Source organism: Bos grunniens, chromosome 2 (assembly GCF_055505025.1).
Source record: "Bos grunniens cultivar Pamir isolate PY7600 chromosome 2, Bosgru_T2T1.0, whole genome shotgun sequence".
Taxonomy (NCBI): Eukaryota; Metazoa; Chordata; class Mammalia; order Artiodactyla; family Bovidae; genus Bos; species Bos grunniens.
This window is the reverse complement of record NC_141166.1, coordinates 112,730,403-112,744,313: the sequence shown is the minus strand read 5'-3', so window position 1 is coordinate 112,744,313 and position 13,911 is coordinate 112,730,403. Positions and strand designations below refer to the sequence as shown.

Below are 13,911 nucleotides of genomic sequence, written 5' to 3'. Positions count from 1 at the left end.
TTCACGTGTATGGCATAGCACTGAGTGGACTGGGCATGGAGCAGGTAGGTTTCAGGACTCACACTGCCACTACCCAGCTGTCACTCAACTTTCCTAGGGATCAGTTGCACCTCTGTAGATAAAGGGTTGAGCCAGTCAGCCCGTCAATCATTTTCACGGAAGTCCTGAATGAGGGAGGAGATGACTGAGTTTGGGAGCACAGCCCAAGGTGACCACCAAAAGCTTGAACTGTCATTAAAAGTCTTATGCTTTATATTTAAAAACTTTCTCATATTTCAACCTGCACTACACTGAGACAACTTTTTTATTTTAAGTAACTCACCACCACACCACCTCCAGAAGATGTTCCCTAATGAATCTGTGGCACACACCAGGACAAGGGTTCGAAGGTCCTGTGAGTCACACTCTTGCGTAACTGCAGAGATACTGTCCTTCCTTTCAGATTCAGAATTACCTCGTCACCTTTTTAGCCAATACCACTAATCTTGAAAGAAGACTGAAAATTGTCAGTACTTTAGAATCCCCGGTGCCATTCAGTTTTCTCCATCCCTTACAACTCAACAAGGCCACACATCATCCTTGTTCAACGCACACGGTGAACGCTGTGCTTGTTGAGGATGATCAGGAAGACCATTGATCAGGCAGGGAGTAGGGAACCGGAAGCCGCGCCCTGGCGCCCTGTGTGTCCACCTGGCACGCAGGACACACGGATGCCATGCTGTCTGAGACGGAACTAGGTGTGGGAGCTGCAGATACTCCCATATGAGAGACCTCCATCCAACACATAAAGTGAGTTTTGTAAGAGGCTAACGAAATATCCAGTTGGCCAGAAAGTTTGCTCAGGTTTTCCTATAACATCTGACAAAAAACCCAAATGAACTTTTTGGCCAACCCAATAAGCAGCTGTGGTTCTCTGGAGCTCAAATATGGCCTAAGAAACTGGAAATCCTTACAGAGTTTACCTTTGTTGTCATGTCCTCTTACTTCTTCCAAGCGCCCCTCTTTAAGGCAATGTGATAGTCCCCGTCCATCTGTGAACTTCCCCCACCTCTGGGGGCAACTTAACCTTTGATCTGACCCCTAAAGGGTAAATTCCGCTGTCTGCCAGACTGTAAAAACAGCTACAGAACTCCCCCATGTGAGGGGATCCTGACTACTACTTTACTTTAAGGCACCTGCGACAGTAAAGGCTGGTGTTTATTGGAAGTAATGGGCATGATGCTCAGGGCTTCCTACTAACTACGTTTCATCTTGACAATTCTATGAGGCAGTTTTCATTACTGCCTCAATTTCACTGAAGAGGACAAGCAATTCGCCCAAGATCAAATCAACAGAGTGTGAAGCAGCTGAGATTCAAACGCTACATTCCTTTGCCTGTAGAACAAAGTTCTTACTCCTGTAAGGCAAATGTCTCTACAGATGCTGAGTAACTTATGTTTGTTGTTGAGTCACTAAGTCATCTCCGACTCTTCTGCAACCCCACGGACTGTAGCCTGCCAGACTCCTCTGTCCATGGGATTTTCTGGGCAAGAATACTAGAGTAGGTTGCTGTGCCCTCCTCCAGGGGATCTTCCCAACCCAGGGATCGAATTCAAGTCTCCCACATTGCAGGTGGATTCTTAATCATTGAGCCACTGTAATGATATATTATTATTTACTGAGAAATTAAAAGCAACCAAAAAAACACTCACAGTCTCCCACCATGATAACTACCCACCGACCTGCATGTGCGCCCCTTTACTCTGCGGTTGATGAGTTTCTGGTTCTCCAGTAACCAGGTAACCTTCCCCACAATGTGTCCCTCTCACCCACGCACAGACATCACACCATCAAGTGTCCCGACTCCTGTGTTCACCTCTCCCTTTCTGTTGAACTCTCCTTATCAACAAACCCCCTCACTGTCACTTCCTCCAATTATAAAATAAAATTCCCTCTTGATTCCTCCAGCTCTTGCTCTGCTCCCCTCTCCAGGACCTCCAATTCATCTTCTAGTCTCTCACCTGGTGTTGGAGAAGACTCTTGAGAGTCCCTTGGACTGCAAGGAGATCCAACCAGTCCATCCTAAAGGAAATTAGTCCTGAATATTCACTGGAAGGACTGATGCTGAAGCTGAAACTCAAATACTTTGGCAACCTGATGTGAAGAACTGACTCATCGGAAAAGACTTTGATGCTGGGAAAGATTGGGGGCAGGAGGAGAAGGGGATGACAGAGGATGAGATGGTTGGATGGTATCACCAACGTGATGGACATGAGTTTGAGTAAACTCTGGGAGTTGGTGATGGACAGGGAGGCCTGGCATGCTGCAGTCCATGGCATCGCAAAGAATCGGACACGACTGAGCAACTGAACTGAACTGAGTCTCTCACCAGCCCACACCAGGCACGGCTCCTGCTCCACTCCACAAGAGCTCTGATCAGGTCACCCATGGCCTCCATATTGCTGTGCCAGGGATCAAATCTCAGTGCTATTTGACACAACTGATTGATCACTCCCTCTCTAAACCACCTTCATCATGTGGCTTCCAGGACAGCACGTTGCCTAGTTCCCTACTTTGCTGGCCATTCCTCTTCATGCCTGGTGCTGGGTCCCACATCTCCACTCTCTATGAGAGAATACCCTGCAGGTCTGTCCTTAGTCTCTAGCCTCTCCTCCTTGGTGATCTCATTCATTTGGTCCACAGCTCCGAATACAACCTAGAACTATGGCTCCACCGTCTGTATCTACAATCCAAACCTTTCCATCCAAACTTCACACTCATTCAACTGCCTACTCAACAACTCCACTTGATATCTGGACATCTCAAAACTATGATCTCCAAAATTAAACTCCTGCTCTCCTCCTCAACTCTATTTTTATAGTCCACTCTAAACCACTGTATGATAACTTTATCCTTCTAGCTTTTCTCTCTTTAACTGGTCCATAGGAAATCCTATTCACTCTACTTTCAAAACATATCCAGAATGCATCCACTTCTCACTATCTTCCTACTACCTTGGGCCAAACCACTATCATCTCTTACCTATTATTTAAAAGGACTTTCATCATTAAGATCACTACATCTGTACTTGAGTGTTCCCAATAATGTAGTAGCTAGAGAAGGGCAGGACAACCCACTCCAGTATTCTTGCCTGGAAAATGCCATGGACAGAGGAGCCTGGCGGGGCATAGTCCATGGGGTCACAGAGAGTCAGACAGGACTGAAGTGACTTAGCACAGTAGCTAGCGAATCCATGCAAAATCTAAGTCAGAACATGTCACACTCTTCTCAGCATCCTCCAATGGCTTCCCATCTCATTCAAGAGTAAAAACTAGCCTTCCAATGACCTATAAGGCTCTCCACAATCTGGCTCCAAGGAGACTACAGGCTTCTTTGCTGCTCCTGAACATGCTTCTGCCCCAGGGCCTTTGCACCTGCTGTTCTCACTGCTAGAAATACTTTCCCCCCAATACTGACATGGCTTGTGCCTGCTCCATGAAGTCTTCCTGGCTACCTGACAACCAACCATTTCCTACTCCAGCTAAGCTGAGGGGATCCTCGTGTCTCAGGGCTCATCTCATAGGGTTATCCTGTGAGCAAGGGTCCCACGGATGCCCCTCCACACTCCCCAAACCCTTTCTCAGCCTTGGGCCCTATTACAGCCTTGGGCCCTTTCTGATACAAGGCTTAGAAAGTACTTTTCTTTCTAAACTGGCTGATCTGATATGGAATCTGAAAAGACTTTACTATGTGCTGGGCAGTCAAACACTTCTCCAGCTGGCCCCCGAAGTCCTCCCTTGAGGTTTGGACCATCTAATTCAGGGGCTTCTCCTTCAGTTCTCCCCAGGACTCTATCCTTGAGCCTCTAGAAGATCCAACAGAGTCCATATCCACCTCCTTTTGCACTTGCGGGTTTCCATAAGACTCTTTATCACCAGTGAAAGCCAGCTCTCAACTTTCCTGAGTACTGTTCTAAGTTGGCCTGTGGGCCTACTCTCACTAGGCACCCCAAGGCCTCTGGATTCCTGAAGCCCAAACAACAGGTTTTCAACACTGCACATCTCCTCCAAGTATTTTAAATATCTTCTCCTCTCTATCTCCAATCTCTCTGGGCCTTGTAGAATTCTAAACATTTCCATTTCCCTTTGTACTCGAGGGACAGATGGAACTACATTGTCAGGAAGTGGGATGGAAGGGAGGGGTCATATCAGTGGGAAGGGAATCCAAGAAAAAAAAATTTTTTTTCACTTTCCTCAGGAGAGAGGGAATACAAAACTTCAAATTCCCTGTGCTACCCAGTGGGCCATTCACACTAAGGAACTATCATTCCACACATATACCACAGCTCCCATGGATGGGATCCTCCAGTTAACTTTACATCATGTTGCTTTATCAAGACCACAGAAGACTGACCCCTTGATCAATGGCAGTATACCCTGAAGACAAGGACTCTGATTCTGCAAACAGAAGAGGTTATTTGGTTCAGGAGACGACGTACAGTTCAGTGACATTCTACTCTCTGGGTCTGAAACATTTATTATCATGTGTATATCTCTCTTTTAGACACACACACATGATTAAAATAACCTCCGTACAAATGAATGTCCTTTTCAAAATGTAGAAACTGGAGCAACACTGATATCCCCAAGCAGAGCAAGCGCAGACCAAGGGTAAAGAGGCATCACCCTTGGTCTGTTTATTCTATGTATCACCAGTATGCCCCTTGCAAATTATACCAAGGTTTATTTTTATTTCTATACTCCCAAGCTTATAAAGCCTGTTTCTCTAAAAGGTTTTTCTCATATCTGAAAGGCTTTTCAAAAACAGTAATCTTCGGATTGTATGACATGCAAAACATATCCAGCTGGTTGGCAAATAAACATGCGAGCAGACAACCATGGCTTCATGTCCCTTGTTTTTGCCTTCTGCACTTTCTTTCATGGTACTTTCCCCATTCCAGCTAATTCAGAACAGTTGTCCTTACCACTTAATTGGTTTTCTAGACTTAAAAGTTTCCTACAGTTTTTTCGCCAATTTGGGATTAGATGAAGTGACAGCAGTACCCAACAGTAGAATCCAGCACGTGTAGACGTGGGTGTGTGGTGTGGGGAAGGGCAGCGGCTACAGTGTGGCCTAAGGAAGGCATCATTCTGCCAACACACCAACCATGCAACAGGTAAGCTGATTCAGAATTGTCTCGCCCTGTTGAGTGAAATAGATAAGCCAGACAGCATCCATTTAGATGGTGATCATTCCACCCTGTTACTAGACTAACAGGGACCAGCACTGGTGAAGTTCGCAACTAGTTAACAATTAGCCTCTTAATTTAGTTCCAAGAAATCTGTGTGCAATTCTAAATACCAGCTTAATAAACAAAAATTTGCTAAAACATGACTTCCACACGTTGTCCATGCATCTCTCAACTTTAGGCAGCTTCATTATTGACAAATCAGATCCAGCTTTGCACAGGCTCCTTCCTATCATACATTAATGCCAAAAAAAGGACTAAAAAAAATAAATCATCACCAGCCCAGCCCTGGGCGGAGTGTACACTACCCGGCCTGCCAGGAATGGGAGTAGAGGGGTGTGACTTTCCAAGTCAAGAGGTCTGAGAAGATCTGGAAACCAGACATTTGGTATTCCTTATGAATAACTCCAGCCTGAATGTGCACAAGCCACCCTCTGTAGGTTCTCTACGCCCAAAGTCCCTGCCCGTCATTCCTGCACCAGTCTGCCCATTCGCCTCCACTGCTTGTGGAAACCCTGCTGGTGTTCATCTAACGCCACGGCTACCAAAAGACCACAAGCGATGGTTCTCCTGAGATGTACTTTCCCAACATGGTCACTGTAGAATGGAGGCAGAGGATGGACACTTGAATATCATCACAATCGATGCCCCAAAGAGACAGTACACCCACACAAACCAGGCAGCGTGGAGGCTGTGGACTGAGAACCAACTCGCCCAACATGTCATGGGCACTTCACCTCTGACTGTCTTGCTTTCCACATTTATTTAACATGCACAAAGTGCTTACTCTGAGTCAGGACTAGTCTAAGGTACAATTATCCTCATTTTACAGCTGAGGAAAGAGACCCAGGGGGATGAGGTATTGTGATTTATAATAATACACATTTGGTTTTCATCTACTGTTCCCGGCACAGAGCTCCTAAAACCCTTGGAATTTGCCAAGCAAGGAGAGCGACAAAGGTGTCTTTGTTATGTTAATGAGGTGGCTCCGCCTGCACCTAAGGAGCGGGGGCACTTTATTAGGGGGTTGGAACTTTCAGCCACCCCCTCCTGACCTCCAGGGAGGAGGAAGGGCTGGAGGTTGAGTTCACTCCGCAATGGCTAATGTTTTAATCAATTGTGCCTAATTGATTTATCAAAGCCTCCATAAAAACTCAAAAGGATGGAGTTTGGAGAACTTTGGGGTTGGAAACCACATGGAGATTTGGGGGGGCGGGGCATGCTGGAACAGAGCATGCAAACTCTAAACCCTTCCTCCATTCCTTGCCCTATGCATCTCTTCCACCTGGCTGTTCCTGAGTTATATCGTTGTATAATACACTGGTAATCTAGTAAAAAAAAAAAAAAAAAGCTTCTCCAAGTTCTGTGAGCCACTACAGCAAATTAATCAAACCCAAGGTAGGAGAAGGCAATGGCAACCCACTCCAGTACTCTTGCCTGGAAAATCCCATGGACAGAGGAGCCTGGTAGGCTTCGGTCCATGGGGTCGCTGAGTCGGACACGACTGAGCGACTTCACTTTGACTTTTCACTTTCAAGCATTGGAGAAGGAAATGGCAACACACTCCAGTGTTCTTGCCTGGAGAATCCCAGGGACAGGGGAGCCTGGTGGGCTGCCGTCTATGGGGTCCCACAGAGTCAGACACGACTGAAGCGACTTGGCAGTAGCAGTAAGGCAGGGATCGTGGGAAATTCCAATGTATAGCCAGTCTGTCAGAAGCCCAGGGGACAACTTGGACTTGGCGTGGGCATCTGAAGTGGGGGAGGCAGTCATGTAGCACTGAGCCCTTAATCTGCGGGATCTGTTGCTATCTCCAGGGAGACTGACAGAACTGAGCTGACTGGTATCTGAGGATGGTTCGATGGTGTGTGGGGAAAACCCCTACACACTGGCATGGGGAGCAGAATGTTAAGTATTCTGCATAATGTACAGCAGGAAATGGTAGAGAAGGACTTGATCTCATCCACTGGGATCCAGACTCCAGCTCTAGAATCTGTTCTGATGCATTATATTATGTTCCTTCTGGGTAAAAATGGAAAGCTCATCTAGCTCAAACTTAGAGAATGTTATGAACAGATTCTCAGATCACACCTATAGAAACTGGTATAATAGATCTGGCCTGAGCTCAAACTTGGAGAAGGAAAATGGCAACCCACTCCAGTATTCTTTTTTTTTTTTTTTCCCACTCCAGTAATCTTGCCTGGAGAATCCCATGGACAGAGGAGCCTGAAAGGCTCAGTCCATGGGGTCACAAGAGTTGGACACGACTTAGTAAGGCTCGAATTATATTTTTACAAAGAGATTCTCCAAGTTACCTTGATGACCAGCCAGGTTTGAGAACCCAGAAAGTTCCTTGTAGACAAAATCATTTGATTCTAAACTTGTACCCAAACACAGGAGGGGGCTGGCCCTGCTCCCAGGGCCCATTACTGTGGGGGCTCAACCTTGACCACTCTCTCAAAAGGCCGTTAGAACTCTGATTCTGACCTGTGGGCCACCTGGATCACCATTCTACATAAAGCTCTCACTGGAGGAGGTTGGCAGCTACCCCACCACTGCACTTAAAGAGCTACATGTATCCAAGACTCCCTTACTGACCATGAGTAACCAATACTTAGCCATCAATTCACACGTGCCCTCACATGCTTACTTCCATTTGACCCCCACACCCTTGTCAAGTAGCTTCAGGACCTTAGTCTACAGCCACCCTTCTCTATGTAGTCTTGATTTAACAACTAGCAGATCTCCGTACCCAGTGCAGTATAGGTCAGCCTGTATTTCTGGGGTTAAGTTATAAAGTGTGCCTTTAAGGCAAAAGTCAAGTGTAATTAAAAATCACTCATAAAAAGCCCTTAGCAGGGCCTTGGGCCCTTGAGAACTCAAAAAACCAAGAGTTAACCTCTTTGAGCAAAGGGTCAGATACGACTGAGCGACTAAACTGAACTGAACCTCTTTGATGTCTCTTTGCATTACCACTATAGCTCCCCTTTCCCTGGAGGCAGCAGAGAGCAATGTATACGCTAAGTTCCAGAAGCGCAGACCATTAAATAAAGGGATTTCTCCCTCTCTACCCTGAGCCAGAGAAGTTGATTGCACAAGTTAAACAGAGCAGATAGCTCTAACTCCATTTTATTTGCAAGGCATATTCAAGGTGCTATCAGGCAAAGAAATGAACATAAGACCCCTGCCCTCACATAACCTATTATCCACCCAGGCGGGATTAGACCATACTCTGAAAATGGCAGACAACAGTTAAATATTACATAATTAAATAATATAAAACCATCAGAGCTGTCAGGCACACGACAGTAAGGACTACAGACACTCAAAGGAAGAGGACGTGATGTAGTATGGATTGGGCTCAAAAGGCTTTCATGGAGAAAGGCAAACTGGTTCTTACAACATGATGATGTTCTTCAGGATGGACTGACTTGGAATTAACCAGCGTTCCAGGGAAAACTGACCCTGTCATCTAAGCACAGGATAGTATGTTCTATTATGCCTCCAGTATCTATCTTGAAAGTGCCAGGGCATTGCATTCACCTGGCACTCTGTCCTTAGGCTGAGTCAAGGTCTAAGGGAATCCATGCATCACAGTTCCAGTACTACTTGGTGACAAAGCTTAAATCCTGATATTACTGATAGCACCACCAACTCAATGGACATGAATTTGAGCAAATTCCAATAGTTTAGAACAGAGGAGCCTGGCGTGCTGTAGTGCATAGAGTCACAGAGTTGATAAGACTTAGAGCCATTGAACAACAACAACAATATTGTTATGCTAAAATAGGGAATTATACAACTAAGAACATAGTAACTGATTCTTTAAAATAATGTAAAGCTTTTTTACATGAGCATTTCACCTGACTTTCCTGATATTATTATTCATATCACAAAAATACTGACTTTTTTTTGTAAACCCTAAGTCATGACTTGGATGGACTCACAAGACCAGCCTGTGTTAAAATTAAACTTGTCTATTTCTGCTTTCTTGCAGAGTCCTAAGATCTCCTCTAAGTCTCCCAGCCCATTTTGGCTCTTTCTCCACTCTCAGGACTCAAGGTGACCGAGACAGTCCCTGGATGATGGCCCTGGGCCACAGGGCACTCTGAATGAATGCAAGGAAGTGAGTGCTTAGGTACACATCCTGGACGTAGTTCTGATCCCCAGCTGGCTCCTCACTGGGCTTTTTCAGAAGGGGAAGGAATGACAGGCAAAGAAGGAAGGACCCAGAAGCTGATCCAAGGCCAGGTGGAATAAGTGTCCATAGGAGGAGAGTCCAGGCACAGATATTTAAATAGACAGCCCTGACCCACGTGGGGAGTGGTTTAATAAATCAACCTAACATAGTACATTTCCAAAACTCATTTTCTCCAGGTCTGAAGGACACGTTTGACTTTTCCTTTTAGAGGTGAAATGAGCATGAGTCAGAAATGCCAAGTTCAAATCCAGATTCTGTTAAGATTCTGCTTAAGCACTCATGAGACTATAGACATTTCTTTAACTTTCAGATTTAGTTTCTTCATCTATAAAGTTTCTTCATCTAGCTGGACTAGACGATCTCTAGTTCAGTAAAATTGATTTTAAGAGCAAGAGCATCACAAGTGTGAGAAAAACCAAGAGTAAACATTATAGAGTCAAAACAGAAGCGCCAGTGGGGCTGGTCGGCCTTAGGAAGACAGTGGAGATCAGGAAGTTCCCAAAAAGAAAGTGTTAATTGGGATAAGCCCAGCATCACTCCCAGCATCGCAGATATAACTTAAAGATCTGTTCCTTCTGGATTCTGTCCTGCAATCACACAGACTCAGCTCCTCCCAGAAGAGTAAAAAGGGCTGACTCACAGGATGGACATACCCACAGATACCATCCCATACTTTCTACCTCATTGGGGGTGACTCAACCTTAGATCCTGACCTCAGTAACTCAGCCAAACTTCTTTAATATCTAGCCTAAAAAGCCCAGTGAAGTTTTATGATCACTATTTCAGTTTTACAGTCCCCAAAGTTTTAGGAATAGCCAGTGGCTCAGACATAAAGAATCTGCCTGCCAAGCAGGAGACATGGGTTTGATCCCTGGGTGAGGAAGATCCCCTGGAGAAGGAAATGGCAACCCACTCCAGTATTCTTGTCTAGAAAATCTTAAGGAAAGAGAAAGAGTCAGATACGACTTAGTAACTAAACAACAAACTGTTTTAAGGCTCTTTTAGTTACTGTTTTAAGGCTCTCAGATATAATATTATTCTGTTATAAAATCTTAGAGTTTAAGATATGAAATATTTAAACAGCATTGTAGAAAGTTTAACCCACAAAATTCTATGGTTTGTTCCCACAACACTGCATTCATCTGATATGCTCACACATCTTTGATATTTTACTTCTTCTGCCTCAATGAAGTCTCTTGAGACATTTACTTTTGCTGTAAATCTAAGATTGATTAAAGTTAAAATGCTTTGAAAATGGGGTTCATAAAAGTGATTAAGTTTAACTTACCCAATGCCAATAAACCTTCGACTCTACTCTCTGGCAGAGTGAGACTCACAGGATGTTTAACACCTGCAGAGTCACAGGCACACAGGAGGAGTTCAGTTACTGCTTCTAAATGCATCACCATTAACAAATACCATTTAGTCAGCAAATACCCATGCCAGTCAGGAATTAGGCACTTTGCATGTTATCTCTTAATCCTCACAAGCCTACTGAGCAGTAATAGCTCCATTTTACAGATAAAAACACCAAGGCTCAAAGTAACAGCTGCAAAATACCAAGAAAGAATTTTGAGCTTAGGTCTCTCTCACCAGTGCCCTGAAAAACTCCCAGTAAGTGCAGAGTTTAGGAAGCTGGCCCATAAACTGTGGGGTCTCAACCTCACTGGCTGTTGCTTTACACCCACATCCTTTACTGACAAAGGTGATAACTACTATGGGTATGGCCTGTGTGTACGGGTTCTCCTGGGTGAGGCCAGTGCTGCCAGATTACTTTACCAAAAGAAGGTGGGGGCGTGGCACCTGACATAAATCACAGCCCCCTAGAGAGGGCTATTGCCACACTCCCAGGTCCAGAGAAAGATACAGTTCCCTTAAAGTGGGCCACTCCTCTCTATCAGTCCCTAAGAAGAGCATTTCTAGAAGGTATCAGCCCCCAAACACAGGCTCCTTCTTACATACCTGCAGCAGGTCTAACAGCAGAGAAGCCCACCAGCAAGAACAAGTTTGAGCAAGCACACCGCTAACCTTGGTGACAACAGAGATCCTGGCTGAAACTACCTTTTGCAAGTCTCCACCCCCACAGATAACTTTCCGCCCTACTACTTCCCCTTCACAATGTTTGCTTGAACAAGTATTTCAAGGAAACCACCAGCTTCAGTAGAGGACTGGTGCAGAGAATGCCAAGGAGAATATATTCCCTCTGCTGGCCCGTGGTCATTTCTGCACTAACAAGTTCATTCTCCATATGGGTGAATGCTCATCTACACATTCAAGTACTCAGAGACACCATACATCATCCATTAACTGAGTTAACAGAAACCACCTTTCATTTCAAATTTATAGCATCACAATTATTTCTGCTGAGAAAAAATAGAGTACAAGCAGCTGCTCAGGCCTGCAGACCACCCCCCCCGACCCCTTCCCGCCCCATACTAATTTCTTTGCTTCACTGGTAGGTGTTATTAGAAAAATCTGACTTTAAGATTCAGGCACCTAGAACCTTCACCAATTCCGAAGTTCTTAATTACTGAAATCAAGATTTTCCCTGTGGCCCTAAAACCCCATTCCCCTCTCATAAAGTCCTCTCCTCTGTAGCTGTACTTTGCATTCTTCGGTCTGTTGGTCCTGGAAGGACCTCAGCTCAACCAAAGGGCTGGGGGTGGGGGGTGCGGGACCTTTTGTGAGTTTATTTTTCGGTAGCCCAGATCAAGAATGCAGCCCCACAGCGATTAAAGCCACTAAGCTCCCAAATACCCTCTCCTGCCTAAACAGTTTGATCATGTGGGAACCAAACACTGTCTAAGAAAGAAAAGAAGCTACCAGTGCCGGTCTCCACTTTCTCCCTGGAGGAGCACCGCTGAGCCATGGTGTTAGGGGGGTCGGGGGTTGACACTTCCAGACTTCATTTGCAAAGCCCCCAACTTAGATCGGACATTTTGCTTTAACCCCTCGGGCAGGGCCTCCCAGGGCTGGGGCCCACCGGGTCTCGGGTGGCGCCGGACGCTTTGTGGCTTGTGCGGGGTGGGGGTGGGGGGTCGGCCACACCACTAACAGGGTCTTGTTTTCTCAGCTGATCTAGTTCTGCGGAACAGGTGCTTGGTTGGTTCTATCTTTTTAAAAGCGGGGGAGGCGTGTAAAAGCCTCGCCTACCGGGGAAGCCGCCCTTCGAGGAAAGCCCCCCAGGACATGATGAAAGGTGGCTTTCCAACTTCTGCGAGGCGCGCGAGTCTGCTGGGGAGCCGGGTGTTCTCTGTGAGTTTGGGAAAGGCCTGGATCTCCCTAACGACCCTCTCAGTCATCTCACCGCTGCGAAAACAGCGACCCTCCTCCACCCCAAGTCACCCCTACCCGGCCAGCTCAATACACACGTGAAGCTCAGCAAAGCGTGCCACCTGCCGGGTTCCCAGCAAACATGCCCGGAGGGAAGGATCGCCGGAAAGCACTTTGTTTAAAAAAAAAAAAAAAGTAAACTCTCCCGGGTCCGAGGACAGCCCCGCCTGGCACCGGGGCCGCGGTGTGCAGAGTCGGCCCCCGGGTTCTCTTTCCGGGGCTGAACTGGGGAAGGCGCCGCGCCAGGCGGGGCCAGAGGGGAGCGCGCGGAGCTCCGGGCCCCGCTCCCCCCGGAGCCTGCGGAATGCCGGACCGGGCAGGGCCGGCCGGCGGGAACGCGGAGAGCCTTCGACCTGGTTCGCGCGTGGGCCGGGGCCCGGGTGGGGTGGACAGAGTCGGGAACTCACAGCCGCTTGTCCTCAGGCTGCAGCTGCCAGTGCATCGCCAGCGAGAAGCCGAAGAGGCTCCCGGAGTCCCCAGTTTTCTCGATCACATTGTCCTCGCGGGTGTCCAAGTTGAAGGCGGTGCCGAGCCGCGGCAGGAGCCCCACTGACAGGTAAAGCAGCCACAGCCGCCCCGCGGCCGCCATGGGCCGGCGCACCGGGAGGGGAGCGGGAAACTGCGCGGCCGCCCCGCGCTTCGGGCCGGATTCGGGGCTACAGCGCCGCTGCCGCCGCGGCCACCTCGGTCTCCTCTCGCCGCCGCGCCCGGCCCCACCCCCGGGACGAGTCGCGCTCTCCGCCCGGCCGCTCCCCCTCGCGGGCAGCTCCCGACCACTGAATGAGCCCGTTGTTCTCTGGAGACTCGCAGGCGTTTTATCAAGTGACGAGGACGCCGGCCCCGCCCCGGCCCTCCCCACCCCTTGGCCCCTCCTCGCGCGCCCGCCGCCGGCACCTTTGCGGCCCGCCGGGCTGCGGTGCGACCCAGAGCTGCCCCTCTGCGCCTCCCCCGCCACCCCCACACCTGGTGGGGAAGCCGCTGGGGAGACCCGCAGGCGAGTTGCGGGCCGGGCAGTCCCAGCCTGCGAGTCCTCCTGGAGCAAAGCGCTGGAATTGTGGTTGCCGTTCCGCACAGAGCCGGAAAAGCGTTTACTACCTGTTCTAAAAACAAGTGGTGGTGATGAGCCGGCCCTAATGGCCGGGAGCCCCTG

The 13,911-nt window shown here is 47.8% G+C and overlaps 1 protein-coding gene across 4 annotated transcripts in view; it reads right to left on the bottom strand.

Annotated features, from left to right (window-relative positions):
* Window positions 1-13,549, bottom strand: part of ITGA6 (integrin subunit alpha 6) — an 87,898-nt gene extending 74,349 nt beyond the window's left edge. For 2 of the 4 annotated variants that reach the window (XM_086358363.1, XM_086358355.1), the window contains exon 1: window positions 13,169-13,549. In XM_086358363.1, the coding sequence (XP_086214489.1) occupies window positions 13,169-13,350 (182 nt within the window). In that variant the 5' untranslated portion in view covers window positions 13,351-13,549. Of the gene's footprint in view, window positions 1-11,390; window positions 12,450-12,799 lie in introns of those variants that run through there. The other 2 variants (XM_086358369.1, XM_086358375.1) reach the window with 2 other exon arrangements.
* Between the last annotated feature and the right edge of the window lie 362 nt (window positions 13,550-13,911).